The following is a 23,953-nucleotide window of genomic DNA, read 5'->3' on the forward strand; positions in this document are numbered from 1 at the left end:
TCAGCCTCAGAAGCACAAAAAAGTCATCACAACACAGGCTGTTGTGCATCTGTTACATGTATTCTCACATTGGAATGTTAAAAATATTGTACAAAAGAAGAAGCAATAGTTAAGATCTGCCTCCCCAGTGCTTTGTCCGCTGGAACTGGCATCTCTTTATCTCTCACAAAGTGTTTGCCCAAAAGCTTATTGCTTCCAAGCAGAAACTGAACACTTGACTGAGAACTTCCAAGGAAAATTGCTTTTACAAAGACTTCACTGCTATTTATATGTGCATCTGATTTTTATCCCACCTTTATTACTTTATAAGTAACTCAAGGCAGAGAACATATCTACAACAACCCTGCGAGGTGGTTTGGCCTGACAGAAGGTTGACTGACCCCAAATCACTCAGCCAACTTTCAGGCCCAAGGCAGGACTAGGACTCCTGGTTGTTTCTAGACCAGAATCTTAATCTCATCAAACTGAATCTTTCAAATCTAATTCTGTAGCCTTCTAAAATCACACAGAAATTTCAAGAGGGTTCAGAGTATGGAGACTGTTCCTATACCAGAGACAGACAACCCAAGCAGCCAAAAAAATCTAAGACTGGGCAAGGCTGCAATCCAAATGGCATCTGGCTTTCCTACCCTTTGAAAAAGAGGTTTTCTAGCTGTATATATTTTGTGAGGGGTGAAGATAAACTCAGAAAATTAAATCCTAATCAGAACAAAAAATATCTATTGGATATTGCTAATTTCCACTTATTCTTTTCACACAGGTGAAACTCGAAAAATTAGAATTTCGTGCAAAAGTTCATTTATTTCAGTAATGCAACTTAAAAGGGGGAACTAATATACGAGATAGACTCATTACATGCAAAGCAAGATAGTTCAAGCCGTCATTTGTCATAATTGTGATGATTATGGCTTACAGCTCATGAAAACCCCAAATCCACAATCTCAGAAAATAAGAATATTGTGAAAAGGTGCAACATTCTAGGCTCAAAGTGTCCCACTCTAATCAGCTAATGAAGCCATAACACCTGCAAAGGGTTCCTAAGCCTTTAAATGGTCTCTCAGTCTGGTTCAATAGGAATCACAATCATGGGGAAGACTGCTGACCTGACAGTTGTGCAGAAAACCATCACTGACACCCTCCATAAGGAGGGAAAGCCTCAAAAGGTAATTGCAAAAGAATTTGGATGTTCCCAAAGTGCTGTATCAAAGCACATTAATAGAAAGTTATGTGGAAGGGAAAAGTGTGGAAGAAAAAGGTGCACAAGCAGCAGGGATGACCGCAGCCTGGAGAGGATAGTCAGGATAAGGCCATTCAAAAGTGTTGGGGACTTTCACAAGGAGTGGACTGAGGCTGGAGTCAGTGCATCAAGAGCCACCACACACAGACGGATCCTGGACATGGGCTTCAAATGTCGTATTCCTCTTGTCAAGCCGCTCCTGAACAACAAACGTCAGAAGCGTCTTACCTGGGCTAAAGAAAAACAGACCTGGTCTGTTGCTCAGTGGTCCAAAGTCCTCTTTTCTGATGAGAGCAACTTTTGCATCTCATTTGGAAACCAAGGACCCAGAGTCTGGAGGAAGAATGGAGAGGCACACACTGCAAGATGCTTGAAGTCCAGTGTGAAGTTTCCACAGTCTGTGTTGATTTGGGGAGCCATGTCATCTGCTGGTGTTGGTCCACTGTGCTTCATTAAGTCCAGGGTCAACGCAGCCGTCTACCAGGAGATTTTGGAGCACTTCATGCTTCCTTCCACAGATGAGCTTTATGGGGATGCTGACTTCATTTTCCAGCATGACTTGGCACCTGCCCACACTGCCAAAAGCACCAAAACCTGGTTCAATGACCGTGGGATTACTGTGCTTGATTGGCCAGCAAACTCGCCTGACCTGAAGCCCATAGAGAAGCTACGGGCATTGCCAAGAGAAAGAGGAGAGACATGAGACCGAACAATGTAGAAGAGCTGAAGGCCGCTATTGAAGCATCCTGGTCTTCCATAACACCTCAGCAGTGCCACAGGCTGATAGCTTCCATGCCACACCGCATTGAGGCAGTAATTGCTGCAAAAGGGGCCCAAACCAAGTACTGAGTACATATGCCTGCTTATACTTTTCAGAGGTCCGATATTGTTCTATGTACACTCCTTGTTTTATTGATTGCATGTAATATTCTAATTTTTTGAGATTGTGGATTTGGGGTTTTCATGAGCTGTAACACATAATCATCACAATTATGACAAATCACGGCTTGAACTATCTTGCTTTGCATGTAATGAGTCTATCTCATATATTAGTTTCCCCTTTTAAGTTGCATTACTGAAATAAATGAACTTTTGCACAATATTCTAATTTTTCGAGTTTCACCTGTATATTATGGAATTCTGATTTTCTAACCACAGAAGTTAAACATTTACATTTTTTTTACACTTTCTAGATTACCCTATGAGGCCAGCAGCTTCAAGAACAGAAAGGATGAAAGAAATAATTCAGTCTCCTGTAATGCTCCAATGTTAAGTTTGCAAACTATGCTGCACGAGTATCGTATTCCTCTGATCATTCATAACTGTACTCAACTTATCTCAAATGTACAAAGCAACTTATCTCAAAAGTTTCTCAAATGTACTAAATATTTCATTTTTCCTACACATCATCAGCATTGCCTGATGATAAGATATAGTAGGTCAAAACATGAACAAACATTTTACCTTTAATCTCTCTGCCAATGGTTTGTCTGAAAGAACTTCAAGGACTGATATATTTGAATTCTGAGAATGCTCACGAGTCACAGTAGCACTGCTGCATCCAGTCTGTTTTCCATTTCTCATTGCCATCACATGTTCAGAAAGCAAATGATCATGATCTTCATTTGGAACGTCCAACAGTATGAATACTAAGTCAAATCGGGATAACAAAGCACTTCCCATCCTACATAGAAAAAATAAACCCAGTATAGTACTACAGTTCTAACAAAGAGCTGAATACAGCTTCAGAATTTACACAAAATGCACACAGTTACTGTGTTTCCCCAAAAATAAGACCCGGTCATATTTTTTTTTTGTTTTTGGACCAAAAGACCCATTAAGGCTTATTTTCGGGGGACGTCTGATTTTGCAGCCGCTCGCCCACTCCATTTCCACCATCTGGTTGCTCACGGCCACAACAGGGCAGGAGAGTATGCATTGCACCAGGGCCGCCGTGAGGCAGGTGGGGGGGTGGAGCTGCCCCACGTGTACCACGCACCTGCTTACCTCAGGGCCTGTGCCACTCGGTCCTTCGGCTGCCCCCACCTGTCCATGCTGTTCTCAACTGAAGGCGCGTTCCACCAGCACTGCCCTCGACTTCTGAGCGTCTGCCCTGGAAAGCCCTGAAAGCCACTGCGGCCGCAGACCAGCAGACGGTGGGAGGGAGCAGGCGGGCGGCTTTGGTGGGTGTCTGGCAGGCGGAGGGAGGCGGCAGGAGAGGCCTGCGCTATCTAGTCATGGTGCAAGCCACAGGAGAGTTGGCAGAGGAAGCAGTGGCTATCATCGAGCAGGTGATCTGCGGGGCGAAGCGGGGGCAACCAGGACCGAAATAAGCCCCTCCAGTAGCGGACATGGCTGTTGCACAACAGCAGCAAAGCCTTTTCTTGTCACTCCTCCCCAGCTCTGAAATGGTGGAGGACCAGGTAAGGCGACCGAGCCCCCCCCCATCCTCCGTAGCATGGCAGTCCAGCTCAGGAGAGTGAAAGGGAAGAGGCGGGAAGGCAGCTGGGTCATTGAACAGGCGGGGGAGGTCACCAAGCAGGGAGTGGCCTGGCTGCGGGGGCCCTGAGGTAAACAGATGCAGGGTGTAAGAGGCAGCTCTACCCCCACACAACCTGTTTCACCTCAACTCGTGGCAGCAGCACTGGTACAACGCGCACCCTCCTGCCACACTGTAGCAGTGAGCAACCAGATAGTGGAACGGAGTGGGCGGGCTCTTAGCTAGGGTTTATTTATTTTTTTATTTTTTTATTTTATTAATATTTCTATACCGCCCTTCTCCCGAAGGACTCAGGGCGGTGCACAGGGCAAGAATAAAATACAAAGTTACAAATATTAAAAGAAGATTAAATAGTTGCCCATTAAAACAATTAATACACTACATTTATAAAAACCCCAAAAATACAACAATAAAAATACAAAAATAAAAACCCCACCAATCCCCCATCAGGCCAGGCCGGCTTGTTCGAACAAAAACGTCTTCAGATCGCGGCGAAAGGAGTGAAGATCAGGCGCCATCCGGAGCTCTACCGGTAACTGATTCCATAGTTCCGGAGCGCCCACAGAGAAGAATCTCCCCCTGGGGGCCACCAATCGACATTCTCTTGATCGGTGGCACCCTGAGGAGACCCTCTCTGTGGGAACGCACAGGGCGCAGGGAGGTTGATGCCGGCAGCAGGTGTTCCCTGAGGTACTCCGGACCCCTGCCATGTAGGGCTTTAAACACCATTACTAGTACCTTGAATCTCACCCGGAAGACAACTGGTAACCAATGTAGCTCACGGAGCAGAGGTGTAACATGGGAGTATCGGGAGACTCCCAGCACAACTCTCGCGGCTGCATTCTGTACCAGTTGGAGCCTCCGGGTGGTCCTCAAGGGCAGCCCCATGTAGAGAGCATTGCAGTAATCTAGACAAGAAACAACGGTATTAAAAAATTCCTTTTTTGTCTTGAAAACAACTATAAAGCAGAACATTTTGAAAATACAGTACTTACTTTAAATTCTCAGATACAGTTTTGGCCTTGTTATAGTGACCCCCAACTGGATTTGCTGCAGCTATAATTGATGTCCTAGCTGGCAAGCTGCAAACAATACCAGCCTTAGCAAGACTAATACTTTGCTGTTCCATAGCTTCCAGCAAAGCTTGGTGCTGGCTCCCCATTTTATCAAACTCATCAATTCCACATATGCCTAAAGAGAAAAATAATTACAAAGCAAGCAAGGCAATTGTTCAACACTGAGAAAACTGGTGATATAAAATCCATCATGCTCAAAATGAAATTTATTCAGGGAAAAATTTAGTACTTAAATGTGAGAATTCTCTTTTTACCAAAAAGTAAAATTTTCGTGGTAGGCACTTAAGGTACACTACCAGACTAGTAAGTTCTTGAAATTACTCAATTATGCTTAATAATAAATGATTGTATATATATCATTATGCTACATTTTGAACTATACTTTATTCAGAACTTGTATTTTTTTTCCAAGATAACATAAATTCCTCGATTCTCATAAAATAAGTTTCTGACAGGATATTTGAATTGCATCACACGTTAGGCGCGTGCTTTTTGCAACTGATAATGGGAAACTCAAAACAACCAATCATTTCAGCAGTGGACTCCTTTTGGTGCTCTCTAAGCTTGGTTGGTTTGCTGGAAGGTGTTTTATTAGCAGACTAGGTAAATCTTCCGTGCTAGAAAGGAGTGGCAAATTCTCAAAATAAAGTAAAATATTTAATTTAATTTAATAATATTTCTATACCGCCCTTCTCCCGAAGGACTCAGGGCGGTGAACAGGGCAAGAATAAAAATACAGGATTACAAAAGTTAAAAAAATGATTAAATACATGCCCATATACTAAAAAATACATCTTAAAAACCCCAATAAAATGACAATAACAACCCCACCCCAGTCCCCTCATCAGGCCAGGCCAGCTTGTTCAAAAAAGTATGTTTTTAGCTTGCGGCGAAAGGAGCGAAGATCGGGCGCCGTCCGGAGCTCAACCGGTAGCTGATTCCATAGCTCCGGGGCGCCCACAGAGAAGGATCTCCCCCTGGGGGCCACCAATCGACATTCTCTGACCGGTGGCACCCTGAGGAGGCCCTCTCTGTGGGAACGCACAGGGCGGAGGGAAGTTGATGCCGGCAGCAGGTGTTCCCTAAGGTACTCCGGACCCCTGCCATGTAGGGCTTTGAACACCATTACTAGTACTAGTACCTCTAATCAGCTTAGCTCACAGGAGCACACTGGCTCAGGTGGTTAGGATGCTGGGTGGGAGGTTAGCAAGCCCCCATTCAAGACGAGTGCTGCTGCACGGCAGGGTGAGCTGCCATCACTCCATTCCAGGGACAAGAGCCTCCACAGGCATCTTCTGGACACCTGTGACATCACCAGCTGTTTTCAACCCAGAAGCACCTTAACTGTGACTAGGGGGGCCTTCGCCCAGGTTCGCCTGGTGCACCAGTTGCAACCCTATCTAGACCGGGATGCCTTACGTACAGTCACTCATGCGCTCGTGACCTCTTGGTTAGACTACTGCAACGCTCTCTACATGGGGCTGCCCTTGAGGACCACTCGGAGGCTCCAACAGGTGCAGAATGCAGCCGCGCGAGTTGTGTTGGGGGTTTCCCGATACTCGCATGTTACACCTCTGCTCCGTGAGCTGCATTGGCTTCCAGTTGCCTTCCGGGTGAGATTCAAGGTGCTGGTAATGACCTACAAAGCCCTACATGGCATGGGTCCGGAGTACCTTAGGGAGCACCTGCGGCCGGCATCAACTTCCCTCCGCCCAGTGTGCTCCCACAGAGGGGGCCTCCTCAGGGTGCCACCGGTCAGAGAATGCCGACTGATGGCCCCCAGGGGGAGGGCGTTCTCTGTGGGTGCGCCTGACCTTTGGAACCGATTACCGGTTGAGCTCCGGATGGCTCCCGACCTTCGCTCCTTCCGACGTGATCTAAAAACCTATTTGTTTGAACAAGCCGGCCTGGTCTGATGGGTTTGGGGTTTTAATTATGGTTTTTAAGTAATTTATTTATTGTATTTGGGCACTATGGTTTAATTTGTTTTTAATTTTTGTATTTTGGTATTTTTACTATTTATTGCCCTGTTCACCGCCCTGAGTCCTTCGGGAGAAGGGCGGTATATAAATTAAATAAAATAAATAAATAAATGATACCTCCAGCGTGAAGGGGAGGGGAATTTAGCTCAAAGTATCTGCCTATGTAGGTATTTCTTGCTTTATATGCAATCATCACTACCAGCATACACATTTTACTTCTCTCTCGTCAGACTCCTCCCATTCTCTGTTTCCCAGTGTTTGAAAAGTATATGCCCGTCAGTTGAGACTGCATCTCAAGTTTCCAGTAAAAGGAAAGTTTATGCCGCAACAAATGTGCCCATCTATAGGTTTTCTGGTCCAGATAAATACACTTGAGCACTATACCTTGATCTGCAAGTACAAGAGCACCAGCCTCCAGTGCAAAATCTCCAGAGGAACTCTCACGAGACAGAGTTACAGTCAGACCAGATGTGGTAGTGGCATTGCCACAGACATATACTCCACGAGGTGCAATATTGCACACAGCCTGAGGAAACAAATTGAAAATGTTAGCCTTGCATATTATGGATCAATTACCCATGTTGATAACATACCCAATTATATTAAAAAGAATAAAATCCCCAAGGAACAATATACATACATTCTGAAAAAACAGGATATCCAGTGCTACAAAATACTATTTAAAACAACTTGATAGTTAAGCATGAAAAGCAAGCTGTATGCATAAACAGATAAATCCATACTTGCAACATCTGACTTTTGCCCAGTCCTGGATCTCCAACCATGAGAATATGTGGGTCCCCTCGAACAGGAATCCTATTTTTATCATCCATATATTTTTGGCATCCTCCAAATAGTGCCAACACTAAGCCAGCTTTTACCATCTGTGACACAAGATAGCAATCCATAAAATATTTGCAAGGGATAATTCAATCAAAGTAGTACAAGATCCAGATAGTCTCTATCAATATTTGTAAGAAGCTTCTAACTCTTCACAAGTAGAAATAAAAATGAAATGGAAACAAAAGTTCAGACAAAAAAAACTCCTTAGTTTCATTTCTTTCAAAGTCTTAAGAAGTGCAGCATCAAATAAAGTCCTCTAAAAAATTGTTACAAAATCTTTTACACCACAATAATGTAAGAACAGTAACAATGTTATTTTACCATGCTAGTCTTAGTAACTGTTATGCAGTTTTTAATTCACGAAGCATTTTAATAAAATAATGGTGCATTTTTATAGGCAGCTATCAGGCATATTGTCAATACCTCTCTATATAGTTTTATTAAGGTCTTGAAAAGAGGCATAAATCAGATTAAGTGAGGAATAAAAAACTCATTTTAATGCTGATGTAATATATTAAATAATATTAATAATGCTAATAGAGGGGTTTTAATTAATGGAAATACCAAACTAAGAATAATCTCATTCACATTTTCTTTGCAGACCATTAAAATATAGTTTATAAACTAGGCCCATAATATATTTTATTTTCTACTAAGCATTTGGAATACAAACCATTGAATATTTCTAATAGAGTATACTTACCTCATGACCATAAATAGTAGGACAGAGAGAGCTAGGAAGAAAAAAAAAGTATTACCAGGTTAAATATAATGGGGAAAAACTATTTAAGATTATATATCTCAGATCTATTTATTCACAAATGCTGTATAAAGGGAATGCATATGGAGCATCATTCATCTGAATTATGTGGCATGTGCGATACTAATTACGTATGGATGCATACTGGATGACCTTTTTTGGGGGGGGAATTATCCTTTTATGTATACAACTTAAGGCGGCAAACTTATCAATATTCCATTTTCCTCCTATTTTCCTCAGAGCAACAATCCTGTCAGCTGGGTTGGGCTGAGAGAGAGTGATTGGCCCAATGTCACCCAGCTGGTTTTGGGCCTAGGGCCGGACTATATCTCAGAATCTCCTGGTTTCTAGGCCAGCACATTAACCACTACACTAAACTGGTTCTCTCATATCAAATTCTATAGCCTTCTAAAATCACATTGGCACAGGGTTCAAAGTTTGAGATTATTACTAGACAGAGGAGACCCAAGGCAGCCAAGAATACAGGAACATGCAAGGCTGCAATCTATAGCATCTGGCTTTCCTATCCTCTGAAAAGTTAAGTTTTCTAAAATTCTAAATTACATATTGTGGGGGTGAAGAAAAACTCAGAAAATTTAAATTCTCATCAGAACAAATAATATCTACTAGATATTAGCTACTCTTTGACAGGCAAATAGAAGTAGAACTGTGGCAAAAAAAGCAAATATAGTACCAACAGTAATAGGCACCACCTACTTGTGTTCAACACCACTTGAACACAATTAGGACCGACAAACTCCCTATCAGTCAATTGCAAACACAGCTTTAGTTGGAACAGCTTGCATCCTGTGATGATATCTTTAATACCATCAAATAACATCTGCCTACCCCTGTTCCTTAGAAAGGACTCCCTAAGTGGATACTAATGCCAAATCCAGTCTAAAAAAACATCTGGCTGATTATAATAGTAGTAATGACATTTTGTTGCAATGTTTTTAACTATTTTAATTTTACATTAAAGCCACCTAGAGCCTTTTGGAATGGGTAGCTATGCCAAATCTAAATTATTATTATGCCATTGAAATCAATTAAAGTTAAATATAAGTAGCTGTGTAAGGCTTTATCTTTTAGATTAGATAGGATTTCCGGCACATGAATAAATGTTTACTCGTTACACAAAAAGAATTCTTGCACTGTACTCTTACTTAGACTATCCTTTTAGATAACAAACAAGCCACAGAAATAAATCATTGTAGCCTAGAATTAAATCTATTGTATACTGAAAATAATGCTTAAAAGACAGAGTGGACACATATAACCTTTATAACCTTTTTAAGCATCATGCTTTGTCCATAATGGTGTTTGTGATGTCATAAATGGTATAGCTGACATCATCTCCTACATCTGAAGCTTTTCAACAGTGCTGTATTTTGCCAGCAGCGCAGGTAATATTATCTGCCATTTCCTACGATGCTGTTAAGAACTCAGAGTAAGAGCCCTTTGCTGCATTTCCATTAGTTCAACAGTGTGGTAAGACAGTTTCCAAATATTTATTGTCAGAATTGTATCTTGCCTTTCATATGGGTGGGGAAAGATGTAACATTCCCTCCAATTTTTCTCAACCACAACACTTCCAGTGAGAAAGATGGAGTTAACAGACAATGATTGGCTGCAAGTCACTTACAGTAAAAAGCCGCAAGTGGACTTGAGCCTGCATTTCCCTCAATGCCAATCAAACAGCTTAATCAAACAGTGCACCACACTGGCTCTCAATAGTTCTTATTTTCATATTTAAAACACCTAAATTTTCTTGTTTTGCTGATTTATATAATCTTATATATCTGATGGATGTGTTAGGACAGATCCCCCATTATTATTAGAAGCTTTGTTTTTTTAGAGAAGGTTCTCTTGCATTAAAACAGAATTACGATTTACTCTCATCAGGCACCAACAGTAGCACTTACTAACTTCATCTGGCTTGGAAACTAAGCAAGATCAGGCTTGGTTAGTAGTTAGATGGGAGATTGCCAGGATATCCCAGTCCTGTAAGCTTTATTGGGAAAGTGAACAACTGCTCATGAAGAAGGAAAAGGCAAACTAGTATTGTGCAAGGCCAACTCCGTGGGTGTGTTACCAACCACTTGCGCATGGGTCACAAAAAGACTAATTTATAGTCACACTGAATTTCCTGACAATGGTACTATCTAATTATTCTAGGCTCTCATCCTGGATGGGGACTTTCTACATCCTGTTTCTCTAAGCCCTATTTTCAACCCAGTTCTAGAATATCCATAAAGGAAAATATTTGCAGCTCAGGGTTGAAATGAGAGGATCCTTGGTGTTCTCTGAGCTTGGTTGTTTTCTTGCAGACATTTCATCACCGAAACTAGGTAACATCATCTGTGCTATCAGACCAGTTTGGGTAATGAAATGTCTGCAAGAAAACAACCAATCTCAGAGAGCACCAAGGACCTTTAAGCTCTAGAATACCCAGAAGGAAAAAGCATAAAAGGATAAATATCATGTGCAGAACACATTAGATATTTTAATTGCTTTGATTGCTTGTTTTGATCTGGATGTTTAGAACATTATGACTCCTACTGAACTAAATGCTAGAGGCAACTTGTGGTTACTTTTTCATGAATATCAAGAATATCTTGTAAGGGTCCAATCTGATACTTTTTTCTACAAAATCATTTTCATGTTTTGAAGATGTTAGGAATTCAGACACATTTAATAACTGATGTTTTACAAAATGTTTTTGTTATACAAAAGATCATGTACTCCAGACATGTGTGAATACTCAAAAGGGTTAGCTGAAATGGGGGGAGGGGGGGAGATGCAAATAAAAACCACGGGCTTGCAATAAATTACATACCTGACAAGAAGCTTGAACAGATTCTCTTCAGCTTGTATTTCCTGGACTGCATAAAGATCTTTAAGTGAAAACTCCATGCATCCTTGCTGGTTTAATCCATGTTCATAATTCTTGATTTTCTGGCCTTTTGTATTACTGATAGAGTTTGCTTCAATGTATAATAGGAAGACACATTTATCATTTTTATTTCTTGATGTTCCTGTTAAAATATCAATAGTAAGATCATGATAATCTTTCTGCATTAGGATGTAACGTAGGCTATTACCTGGTTTGGGTAATGAAATGTCAACCCTGAACTAGACATATTTTCATTTATTAGCTGGCTTTAAATGCCCTGTTTGCAAAGCATATTTATTTACTGCATTTGTACCCCACCATAATCCAAGTGATACTTGGAGGCTTAAATGATGGAGAAACATTACAAAAGCCACAATAAATCTTAAAATCCAGTAAATAAAATAAGCTACAAAATCCAAGTGAACTAAGGGAAAGTTACCACAAGATAAAAATATAAAAATGGCTAAAATTTCATGTTTAATCATAATGGTCTCTGGAAATGTTGAATTTTCACTATCCTGAATGATATCATACTGCTCCAGAAGACTGCTCTGCCACTAAAAACGCAGCACCTTTTAGCTTCAACTGTCCTCACTACCCAGAAGTAGAATACTAAGAGCGGTTTCTTTGTGAAAACACTATTTTCAAGTAGTTGTGTACCAATATAGTGATCTCTGTTTTAATTTAAATCTCATGGCTGTAGTCTTTGACACTAATTAAGTTTCACTTTTGGCCCACTAATTGGGCAAAATACGAATATACACATAGCAACTGAATTAATAGCCATTTTCTAAAATAGATATGTTAATATATAAAATTTGATATAGTTCACCTTCTTCCGTGTTCGATACCTTGACAATTCCTGCAACAGTAATCACATCACCTGGAACACAACTATCTACAAGATCATGAACCAATTCACATTCTATTGTCCGGGGAATTCTCCCAGCTTCTCGCTGATCATCTGACATGAGTTCTTGAATTCTGGAATACCAAGTTAATAAAAAAAAGAAAGAAAAACATGATACCACTGGTGGAGGAGAATGAAGATTTATAAAACATTGAGCATGTATAGGTAGGCCAAAACAAGCATTCTGACTTTTGCTTTGGTTTTGGAGTACCAATATATTTCTGGGAAACACTTTTTAGAGCTGAAGATAGGTTGAAATGAATTATGAATTAAAGATCCACAAAATCTTTCTTAAAATATGCACCCATCCACCCTCAGAAACACACACATATCTTATGGAGAAAAGAGAAGTACAAGTAGCCAGAGTTCAATAGGGAACGGTTGCTGGAATTGGGTATGTGTAGTTTAATGAAGAGAAGGGTGAGGGGTGACATGATAGCAGTGTTCCAATATCTCAGGGGCTGCCACAAAGAAGAGGGAGTCAAGCTATTCTCGAAAGCACCTGAAGGCAGGACAAGAAGCAATGGATGGAAACTAGTCAAGGAGAGAAGCAACCTAGAACTAAGGAGAAACTTCCTGGCAGTTAGAACAATTAACCAATGGAACAACCTCCGGAAGTGGTGAATGCTCCAACACTGGAGGTTTTTAAGAAGAGACAGCCATTTGCCTGAAATGGTATAAGGTTTCCTGCCTGAGCAGGGGGTTGGACTAGATGACCTCCAAGGTCCCTTCCAACAACAACAACAACAACTTCTTCTTCTTCTTCTTCTTCTTCTTCTTCTTCTTATTATTATTATTATTATTATTATTATTACTATTATTATTATTATTATACCAAACTTACAGAAAAAGGACATTACTATCTCTGGATTAAAGAAAACTTTCTATCTTTGAATGGAATTACTATTCAATAGAACTTTTTAACATTACAATAAAAGAGATTGTACAATTAATTCCTCACATTTACTATAAAATCAAACTGTAAATAATCTAAATTTCCAAAATATTGGGGAAAATTATATATTTACTTAATCGACTGCCAGTCCACGGTAACCGTGTAAGGAGAACTTCTATCTGCAGTGAAGGATCGTCCGTGACATTCAGGCAAAGAACACTGAAACACATTAATGTTCAAATTTAGTACAAAAAAAAAAGTTTATACCACAGCCGTATTTATTGTGCTTGTTTTGGGGAGGCTTGCACTTATACTTAATTTTTCTTTTCATCATAAATAATACCCTTAAAATGAATTACAATTTGTAAAATCCCTTTTGTCAAAGTGTTCATGTCCTTAAAACGTGCAGTAAACTGCACAGCATGAAAATGTATTACTTTAAATACTAATCACGAAAAGTAGGAGGTAGAAATTTTGATTTGAGGGCTTTTTTATTACCTTTGTTGGGAGAGTGTATTTTCCATCAGGGAGAGGAAAACTCTGAGTATTTCCACAGGTGCTGCATATAAAGGCCATCTTAGTGCAGATAGGTTTAATGTTACTGACACGCACAACAGTCCCACGTAAAGCTACATACTTCCCATAGCAATTAGCTCGAATATTCTTAATTTGAGTAATTGGATCGTAGTTGTACACTCTAAAAATATTAAAATATATTCAAATAAAATAATAATATACTGATAATTCAGTGAGAGTTCATCATGTTTAAAATAATGGCACTATTCATATAATAGCAATTGGTGAAAATAATGGTTTGTGTTATAAATTCGAGTGGTAATAAACAAAATTAATTTGTCATAACTTACATGTGTCATGCATGGATTTAAATGAAACTGAATGTCATTTTCTCTAAATTAGGGGTGTCAAACTGCCGGCCCCCGGGGCCAGATGTGTCCTGTGGAAGCCGCGCCTACCCATTGCCACCAATGGCAAAACTGTCCCGATACACTGCACGACGTCACAAGTTTGACATGTCTGCTCTAAATGAAGCCAATGCATTATCATTTTTTTAGAAGAATATACTGCATATATTAAAATAACATTTTTTTCTATTGTGAGTCAGTCTTAGCACAAACAAATTATAATTGTAAAAACTTATTTCTATGTATCCACTTTCATTTATACTGGAAATTATTTTAACAGACCAAAAGCTGCATGTATGTATGCATTTGGATATTAATGCATGTTAATAGTTAATGACAATATTAAACATAAAAAAACTTCCTGGGATAAAGTTTTCTTTATTATTTGCTACATTCAGTTTAGGAATCTTTATAATGTCGTAATTGTTATGCCTTCCAGAAAATAATAGATCCAATGGTGCAAAAAACCAAAACATTCAATAATGTCTTGAAATGTTTAGTCCTGCTACAATGATTTGGTACAGATTTGGTACAGTGATGAGATCTTTTCAAAGCAATGTTCTCCAAGGCAGAAAATAATTACTGCTACATGGTCTAAATCAGGGGTGTTAAACTGCCGGCCCACGGGCCGGACACATTACGCGGAAGCCGCACCCACCCCATTGCCGGCAATGGCAAAACAGTCCCGATACGTTGCACGATGTCACATGACGCGAGTTTGACAGGTCTGGTCTAAATGAAAGTTCTTATTACTTGCATTCAGGCATAATAAAACCCAAGATTGCCTTCTGGAGAAGGTCTATTTTAGGCACACTTAAGCCCATTTATTTTATTAGGTCTATTTCCAAATAACATACTTCTCTTATTTCTGAGTAATTAATGGCTAACCCTGCAGATGTCTATGATTTCTATAGAATAGTTTCCCAGGAGGGATAATATAGAAAATTGCATTTGCTATAAAGTAGGAAGGGACGCGGTGGCTCAGTGGGTTAGGATGCTGAGCTTGTCGATCAGAAGGTCGGCAGTTTGGCGGGTCGAATCCCGAGTGCCGCGTAACAGAGTGAGCGCCTGTTACTCGTCCCAGCTTCTGCCAACCTAGCAGTTCGAAAGTACGTAAAAATGCAAGTAGAAAAATAGGGACCACTACGGTGAGAAGGTAACAGCATTCCATGCGCCTTTGGCATCTAGTCATGCTGGCCACATGACCACGGAGTCGTCCTCAGACAAGCGCTGGCTCTTCGGCTTTGAAACGGAGATGAGCACCGGCCCCTAGAGTCGGAAACGACTAGCAAGCATGTGAGGGGGAACCTTTACCTTTACCTTTATAAAGTAGGAATGGAAAAATATTTGGCCTCACAAATCAAATAAACAGGAAGATGCAGTTCTATCAAGGCATTTCTCTGAACTAATTGTGGCTTGATAAATCTAAATGTGGGCAGAGAAATTATTCCTACATGCAGCAATGCTATTACTGCTCATTATTTCAATTAGGTGACTGAAGGACTGGTGTAGCTGGCTTGAGTCAGAGAAACTCCATTTTTGTCCGTTTCCCTTTTTAGCACCTTGCTATGCCTTAAATATTCTTGAAAAGATCATGTGGTGGCTATTATATATATAAAAAAGTACCATCCTTTCCCCCAGAAGCAGTAGATTTAAATCTAATTCCTCTTTCTTTTTTATATACATTATCTAGAAAATTTTGTATAAGCTATCGATTAGAAAGAGAAGGACAAGGAGGGCTACAATATATTGGTAATGAACCCACTTTCTAAGAGGGCCATCTACCTACCAGTGGTAGGAGTAACTTACTAGTTGTTGCCTATTGCTGCTAATTATCATGTGATTTTTGTGTTTTTTGAAATGTATAAATTTACTGTACGTTTCAGAGGTTCTTGATTTGTGACTTGGGTCCCAAGAGCACCTCTTTGTTGCTGTACAGAATAAAGAGGTTGAAATTTCCTGTGATAAATTGGCTCTTTACACCAGGTTAAAAACAACCCCAGCATTGACTGGGCCAATCCACCATTTGGTCAATATGACTGCTGGTACAAGTTCAGTATCACCTTTCTGTGATATTCCAGAAATTAATAACATTATTAAACTTTTTTAGGATTTCTTCTGCTATCTTTTTTCTCAAAAATGTCAGAGACTTAAAGAGTTCTTGCCATTCTGTACTCCTATACAAGAAAGTTTACAAAACTTTAAAAAACATTTTCAGTTTTTCTCATAATTGAACGATTTAAAAAATAGATACCTTGCATGAATATGTGGCACATTTACAATAGGCTCTTCATCAATGGGTAGCCCTTCTTGCTCTTGCAGTTTTGCAGCATGCTTTTCGAGGTCTTTGATCAAGACCTAGAGAACAAAAAAGAAACTGCCTGAATTCCATTAAATAATTAATATAGAAATATCATTTTTAGAAGCAGATGGTGCTTTTAACTATCAAAGGGAAGATTTTTCTTGCAATTTATTTTTCTTTTCCACTGTAGTATGCACTGTCCCTTCCATACCATTCCAAAGGATCCCTAATCCCCACAAATGAGGTTGTTTAGAGGCCTCTGCAATTAAAGAGACCAAACTATTTAGCATTGTAAAGCAAAATGTGTTTGTAAAGCACCGCAGTTCCAAGTCCTAATGCAGCTGTATTTAACTTTCATCTGCTACTGTGTGTGAGAATTCTGATGTGAATATCAGCAAAGATGCTGTGCTTGCACACATGCGCAGACACCCGAACAGCCTTTGAAGGAACTACATGAGACCTCGAAATGATGGGACCGCTTTAATTCATATTCTGCTCATGCTAGCCTGCTTTTCAAAACCAAGGTAATCTTGCTTAACACACATACAGAGGATTAGCATACATAAGCAGGATTTCACTATCAAGCAGTTATAAAATGTCCATAATCCTTCCTTTTTTTATTATCACATCATTTAACCCAAGGATATAAAAAAATGGTTTAAGATTTGGGCTCAAACTTTATGTAAATTTCTAAGTCCTGTTGAATTCAGCCAGGCTTAATTTTAAGATATGTGTATGTATGGATTGTATTATTATTATTATTATTGCTTTTTATTGAAGTGTAAATATATTTGTTCTCTTATACCAGATAAGATTTGCATTTTGTGTATAAGGCTTTGGAATGTAAAAATATCTATTACTTGTCTAGTGCACTTACCTGGTGTATGGCCAGACCCATGCAGTCTAATATTTTTTGAGGCGTATCTCTTAATTCAGCAGCAACATCAGGTAACGATTCCACTAATTCTTTATCGCATATCAGTTCCTTATAATCCACAAGAATACCTCCTTTTCTTTCTATTTCATCCTATAAAATAGAGGTGCGTTGAATTGGTGTTCAGTAAAGTTATAACTCTGTTTGTCGTTTACTCCATTACACATTATTTTAATCACAGTCGTAAACTGTTCAAGCCTTCTCAAATATTAAAGACTGCCAAAAATACCAATCATGGATTTAACTGCCTCATATTCCAAAATACACATCATTTGCATTATATGATGATGCTCTCACGTGTTCTTTGTTCACTGAACCTAGCAACACCACTGACTTATACTACCCTCTTTTCACTGAGCACAAAATAAAAAGGATAAATTATATAAATTTGACTGAAAGATAACAATACACTGTGTAACTAGTTAAACATGTGAACAACAAAACGGGTATAGTTTAGGACAAGGAAACTCTTCCTCATTTTCTAAAAATTTCTTCTATTTGTCCATCCATCCAAATCTTAGCATTAAACATCATATCATAGGGAACTGAAGAAAAAGATTAAATAAATTTTCTAAAGGTTCTTACAGAATCAATCTGCAAACTCTTAGGAAAAACAAAATTAAAATGTTCATAAATACCAGAAATACCTTGGATTCTCTCAGCACAAGAAGCAAATATACAAACGTGCATGGTTAAACCAGCTTCAGAAAACAAAAGTATCCAAAACAACATATAATCTAATAACTTACCTTATCATAAAACTCTATTCGAGATTTGAAAAAAGTTTCAAAAGCTTCAATCTTCTGAACAAAAGGTGAGTTGTCATCATATACTGAATTAGAGAATGTTGATTAATACAGTTAATATAGTTATGGCTGTAGATAACATTGAACATATAAGAACATATTAAACTCATTATTGATTTTACAAGCCAATCTTTAATATACTAACAATACATTATATTTAGTGCAACTTTAAAAAGTTCTGCTGAGGATTTAAAGACACTCCATTAATATTTACAATACTAAGAATTTCATTTCTTCAGGTAAACATAATCTTGACAATCTTTTATTTTACAAGCATTACTTCGACTGCAATTATCATACTTAATGAAGCTACGTGCCAGAGAGAAATCTTATAGCTTCATTTTATGAAGTTTTAGGCATGCCCAAAATAAGTAGTTGAATTTACATGATACAGGTTTTTAACCATCATGTGATGTAGCACTAAGTTATAATGAGAGAATTCAGACGCCATACCAAGACCAATTACATTAAGGTTAGCAGAGTGTGTGAAATCCAACTACAAACTGCTTAGCAATGCAGAGGAATGATACAATGTTAATATTTCATTGAACACAGGTTTACTTCATCATACATATGAAAACTATTGAGCTGCATGATAAGGAAAGTCAATATAATACTATTGTATTTTAGAAGTTTTTATATTTAAAAAACTAAAAGTTTAAGAACTTTTTATCATATTCTAAAACACATATTGAATTTATTCCTGATAGGGAGACTCGATTTTAATTTGTGTACCTTTCAAAATATTATATAACTTTTTTATATAGGTTTGTTTATTGCAAACAGCACAACTTACACAAACCTTATTTCTGCATGAAACAAACCGTACTACTCAATATGCAAATCCAAATGTTTACCCAAAAGTATTCTGCTTGCATTTTATTTTTTATATAGTATCAGAGATATGCATAGCAGATTTGACATACTGAAGTCAGATTTAGACATCACATTAAATTGTAATGGTGGTGGTTTTTTAGTGTTTGTTCCACTTGGTTGCAGCATTCACTTGATTTGCACTGCACTCACCTAGTCCACACTCAAAGCTGTCAATGCAGGATGCAATAAACCTTGTTTTTCATTTGGCTTGTTGCAGAGTCTGAGGTTGATTAGAGCTGAGAGGGAATGAGTGGTCCAAGTTCACCCAGTGGATTTCTGTGCACTAAGGGTGACTAGAATCTAGTCCCTCCAACTTCCAGTCCAGCACCAGCACTATACTGTATTAGCTCTTTCTCACTTTATGTTGTGACAGTTATACTAAAATAAGCCACATGCTTGTTATTTCATCACACCAACTCAACTTCTTCAGTCAAATGCAATTTGCGATATATGTGGGAACACGCCTCTGCCAATCCAACCAAAGGGTGATACTCCAGTCCTGCGTACCTCATTCAGGCAGAGTAGGAATTTATGTGGACAGAACAGGAACAATTTCTGGCAGTGAGCCTGCTTTGTGTGTGCAATTAAAAAAAAAATCTGTGACCCTGTCCTCAAAATTTGCTCATGGTTTCCCAGAGCATCATGTTCTACAGCTTGTAAATTTCAACTCTAATCAGCTCTCAGTTGTACCATATACAAAGAAAGAAAGCCCTCACCTTCAGAGAAATAAAGTTTCCAACCTTTATATGGAGCATCCTGGTGCAGAAGAGTTTGAATAAGATGAGGTTGTGCTGAAAAGTATCCCCTCAAATAGTCAGTGATAAAATTGAGCATTTTAAATTTGTTATTAAAAACAATTTATATACATGCTGTAGCTGCAAATAACATCTAAAATAATAAAGGTAATAATTGCCTGTACAGGGGGACAACCTGATCGTAAGATGCATCTTTAAAAATTTCATCTAAGTTATAGCATAGTAATCCAGGCATTGTATTATGCTATTATAAGTGGGGGGGTTTTCCAGAAACTTTTTTTTAAGTCTCCAAAGCAAATAAGTCATGCAGGGATGTTCCTGAGATATTTGGAATGACTTTGATTGAAACCTTCTAGGTCTTTTCATTCAAACAATATCATTGGTGGCACCCCATACCTTTTGGAATTATGCCAACCCATATGGTTGGCCCTCCAGAAAAGGCCAAGGCAAGCAGCCAAAAGGATAAGCAAAGTTCCCAACCGGTTGAGCTCAAATATATTTTATTTTTGGCTGCCATTTCATTGTTTTAACTGTGAGAGGGCTTTAATGGTATGCATTGTTTTCTTGTTTTAGGTGACTTTTGTACACTGCTCAGAGTCATCCTTCTTCACTTGGGCAATCATAGGTAAAGGTAAAGGTTCCCCCGCACATGCGTGCTAGTCGTTTCCAACTCTAGGGGCCAGTGCTCATCTCCGTTTTAAAGCCGAAGAGCCAGCGCTTGTCCGAGGACGTCTCCGTGGTCATGTGGCCAGCATGACTAAACGCCAAAGGCGCACGGAACGCTGTTACCTTCCCACCGTAGTGGTCCCTATTTTTCTACTTGCATTTTTATGTGCTTTCAAACTGCTAGGTTGGCAGAAGCTGGGACGAGTAACAGGCGCTCACTCTGCTATGCGGCACTCGGGATTTGACCCGCCAAACTGCCGACCTTCTGATCGACAAGCTCAGCGACCTAACCCACTGAGCCACCGCATCCCATAAGAAATCATTCATATCATATGAATGCTATAAATATAGCTGTGGAATTAACATACCCGATACTACTTTCTCGTCAGCATTTTTCCAGTTTTCTCTCTGTCCACTTCCTTTTCCTCTCCCTTGCCATCTTCCTCTTCTCCACCTTGGAAAACCACCTCCTCCTCGTCCAGAACCTTTCTTGCTAGGCTCAGTACTCATCTTGGCATTTTAACAGATCTGCATCCTGAATTAATTAAAAGACAATAGATGTGTAGCATACATTAAGGTTGGAAGTAGTAATTAAGGCAGACATCAATTTGTTTCTATGGTGGTGTTTGTACATTATTTTAAGTAGCCGTTTACTTCAGGTTCCTGGCCTCTAGCCCCTCCATATGCCCCAAAGGTAAATACCCGGCTAAGTCTGTAAATCAAACTAAATCCTGGTTTAGCTATTTTTTATTGAATAAATCATAGTTACTTTTGGACAATGTTTTACACTTTTGTTTACAAATGACAAACAATAAGATTTACACAATACATCAGGCCCAAACCAAATCATAATATTATGGATAAGCTTATATATGAATCTTCAATATCAAGTTATCATTTCCAGGCATTAACTGAGCCACGAAGAATAGCAATTCAACAACATTTAGAAAATTTCAATTCCCTATCCCTGACTCCCGTTAACTACTGTAGAAAGTTAGGCTAGTTTAAAGGAACTTCAGGCGTGAGCTAATGTGGTAAACCCATGATTCTTGGAATTGAATCCTATAGGCACAACACAAAAAAGCTATCCAAATACACGTGTTGCAAATCTATTTAAGAATCAATTAATACAGCCAGGGTTACTTTCAAATAAATTTTGATAGCTCTGCACCAACCATACCCTTTCACTGCAAACGCAAAATCATTTTTAAAAAACCGTATGTATACGTGTAACTCAGGGGTCTTCAAACTTGGCCCTTTTATGACTTGTGGACTTCAACTCCCAGAATTCCTGAGCCAGGCACGCTGGCTGAGGAATTCTGGGAGTCGAAGTCCACAAGTCATAAAAGGGCCAGGTTTGAAGACCCCTGATGTAACTATTCAAGGAAAACATTTATTAAAACTGCTACTAATCAGAGGACCCCTTCTTTCTTTCCCAAGCACACTCCATGGAGTCAACAATTTTTTTAAAAAGGAATATAACCCAACTATCGGTGAAGCTAGTCAACCTCTATCAGGCGTCCGCAACTTCAGACTAAATGTACCCCTCCATATAGTTCGGCGTTCCTCCATTGGAGTGAAACATAAAAGAAATCCTCGGCCATTCCGCGGGGAAACTCGGCTACATTTTTGTCTCTCGAACGCTTCGCTTTGGAGGTTCAAAGTCGTCAGTTACCGCTGAATGCAGCAGAGAGAAAGACGTGAAAACGTATCCGACCGAAAGCCGAGGGCGACTTGCCACAACGCCTCAAAGCGTCCCCGGTCGTCCGCACCTGAACCTCCTCCCCGTCGGTTCCCCTCGTTTCGTTTCGCTCTTCCATTTAATTTTGGCGCGGCGCAGCGAAGCCTCCCTCGGCATCGGGCGCTCGGCACCAATCAGAAACGACGCCGCTGCGCTTGCCGCGATTTCCGTAAGCGGGAAAAGGCAAGTCACGTGGGGCTCTTAACGTCCCTATTCCCTTCTTTCCCAACCTTTAAGGGATGTGGAACTTCAACTCCCAGAATTCCGTAGTACACAATGAGCATCGTGGAGAATTCTGGGAGTTGAAGTCCATATTACCCATTAACGTGGCCGACGTTGGAAAGCAGTTGCGTGCAGACTTCTGGTTGATATATGGACGAAAGGAGTTGCCTCCCACGTGCTTTTCCTGCCTCAGTTGCTGGAGAAAGATTTAAGATGCTTGTGAAGCGAGAGGGAAGTCTCCCTCCATTTGACTTAGGCTAGCTAGAGGCAACGAAATGATATATGATCAGGGCTTTTTTTGTCATTGAAGGCTCAGAACGGAGTTCCGACACCTTTTTTGGATGGAACCTTGTAGGGTAGGGCAAGGCAGGTTGTATGACATGTGTGAGTTCCGGCACCTTTTTCTTTTACAAAAAAAGCACTGTATATGATCCTAGCATATTGTGCCAATGTACCCGATTTCTCACCGATTCCCTTCCCAAAAGCCCTACCCGCAGGACAAAAGAGATTCTTTTCTCTGTTACTAGCCGGATCCTGGTTGTTTTTCAAGTATATATATGACCTTTATGCCTCCTTGGCAAGTCAAGCCTCTCCTAGAGTTGGAAGCTGCGTTTTGAATGGAGCAAATGAATGATCACTCGAGGGCGTATGCTGTTAAAACATCTGTCACGAACGCATCTTTCGTCCGTAGTCTAGGAAATAATGTATCACTGTGATGAAACACTTATTTTTAAAAGGAACATTTTACGAATGGAGGCAAATATAGGTGTCTCAGGATCTGGCAAAGAACATTATTTTTTTTCCAAGGTTATAAACCTTTATTGTCAAAGTACAACATGTGTACATTGAGATTAGCTGAGCCTCCCCCCCCCTGCTCTCTCCCCCCAACACACAGTGACAACAAACCCTCCATCCTACCACACCATGTGAACCAACTACACCACACACCGGTCTCCCAAGTCAATTCTGCATAAGATTATGTCCCATTTAAAAGCCTAACAGCCCATGGATAAAAGCTATTTTTCAGCCTGTTGGTACGGCTGGCTATATTCCTATATCTCCTACCGGATGGTAGGAGAGTAAAGAGATACCGTCCAGGGTGTGAGTCATCCCTGAGAATCTTCCTCACTCTTCCAAGGCAACGAGCCCTGGCGATGTCATCCAGTGGTGTCAGGGAACAGCCCACATGAATGCACATGAATCAATTATGTGACGTAGCAGCGTTACAACACTAACTTCTCCATGCGTCCGGCCCGAAACGGAGGAGAGTGGAGAGTTGTATAAAATGAGCCCGGAAGCTCCAGCTCCTAAGTTAAATTAGTAATCGTCTCTTTTTCTACCTCTATGTTGTAAACCAGAAAAAGAGTCTCTACATAGAGACGTCAAATTATAGAGCGGCCGCACAACCCTACGGAAAAAAAAATCCCTAAGTGCGCGAGAGAGTTGCCGGTTGACTGCAGTTGCCCGGTGTTGTTGTTTTTAACCCCCATCGGACTCCTTTTTCACGTGGCCGCTGTGGGCGCCGCTCACGATCCCCAGGGCGCTCAGCGCCCTCTCTATCCCTCGATCTTTATGACGAAATGGCAGCCGAGACCAGGGCTCTTCAAACTTGGCCCTTTTATGACTTGT

At 39.9% G+C, this 23,953-nt stretch overlaps 1 protein-coding gene across 1 annotated transcript in view; it reads right to left on the reverse strand.

Moving 5' to 3' along the window:
• Positions 1-22,256, reverse strand: part of MCM8 (minichromosome maintenance 8 homologous recombination repair factor) — a 27,121-nt gene extending 4,865 nt beyond the window's left edge. Inside the window, exons 1-15 of the mRNA XM_083348873.1 lie at positions 22,134-22,256; positions 20,730-20,896; positions 19,657-19,731; positions 18,008-18,090; positions 17,202-17,351; positions 16,277-16,380; positions 13,598-13,796; positions 13,233-13,318; positions 12,127-12,278; positions 11,238-11,436; positions 8,342-8,372; positions 7,539-7,679; positions 7,180-7,321; positions 4,733-4,928; positions 2,702-2,921 (exon numbers count right to left, since the gene is read on the reverse strand). Coding sequence (XP_083204999.1) covers positions 2,702-2,921; positions 4,733-4,928; positions 7,180-7,321; positions 7,539-7,679; positions 8,342-8,372; positions 11,238-11,436; positions 12,127-12,278; positions 13,233-13,318; positions 13,598-13,796; positions 16,277-16,380; positions 17,202-17,351; positions 18,008-18,090; positions 19,657-19,731; positions 20,730-20,871 — 1,920 coding nt within the window. The 5' untranslated portion in view covers positions 20,872-20,896; positions 22,134-22,256. The remainder of the gene's footprint in view (positions 1-2,701; positions 2,922-4,732; positions 4,929-7,179; positions 7,322-7,538; positions 7,680-8,341; positions 8,373-11,237; positions 11,437-12,126; positions 12,279-13,232; positions 13,319-13,597; positions 13,797-16,276; positions 16,381-17,201; positions 17,352-18,007; positions 18,091-19,656; positions 19,732-20,729; positions 20,897-22,133) is intronic.
• Between the last annotated feature and the right edge of the window lie 1,697 nt (positions 22,257-23,953).

Source organism: Vipera ursinii, assembly GCF_947247035.1.
Source record: "Vipera ursinii genome assembly, chromosome: 1".
Lineage (NCBI taxonomy): Eukaryota > Metazoa > Chordata > Lepidosauria > Squamata > Viperidae > Vipera > Vipera ursinii.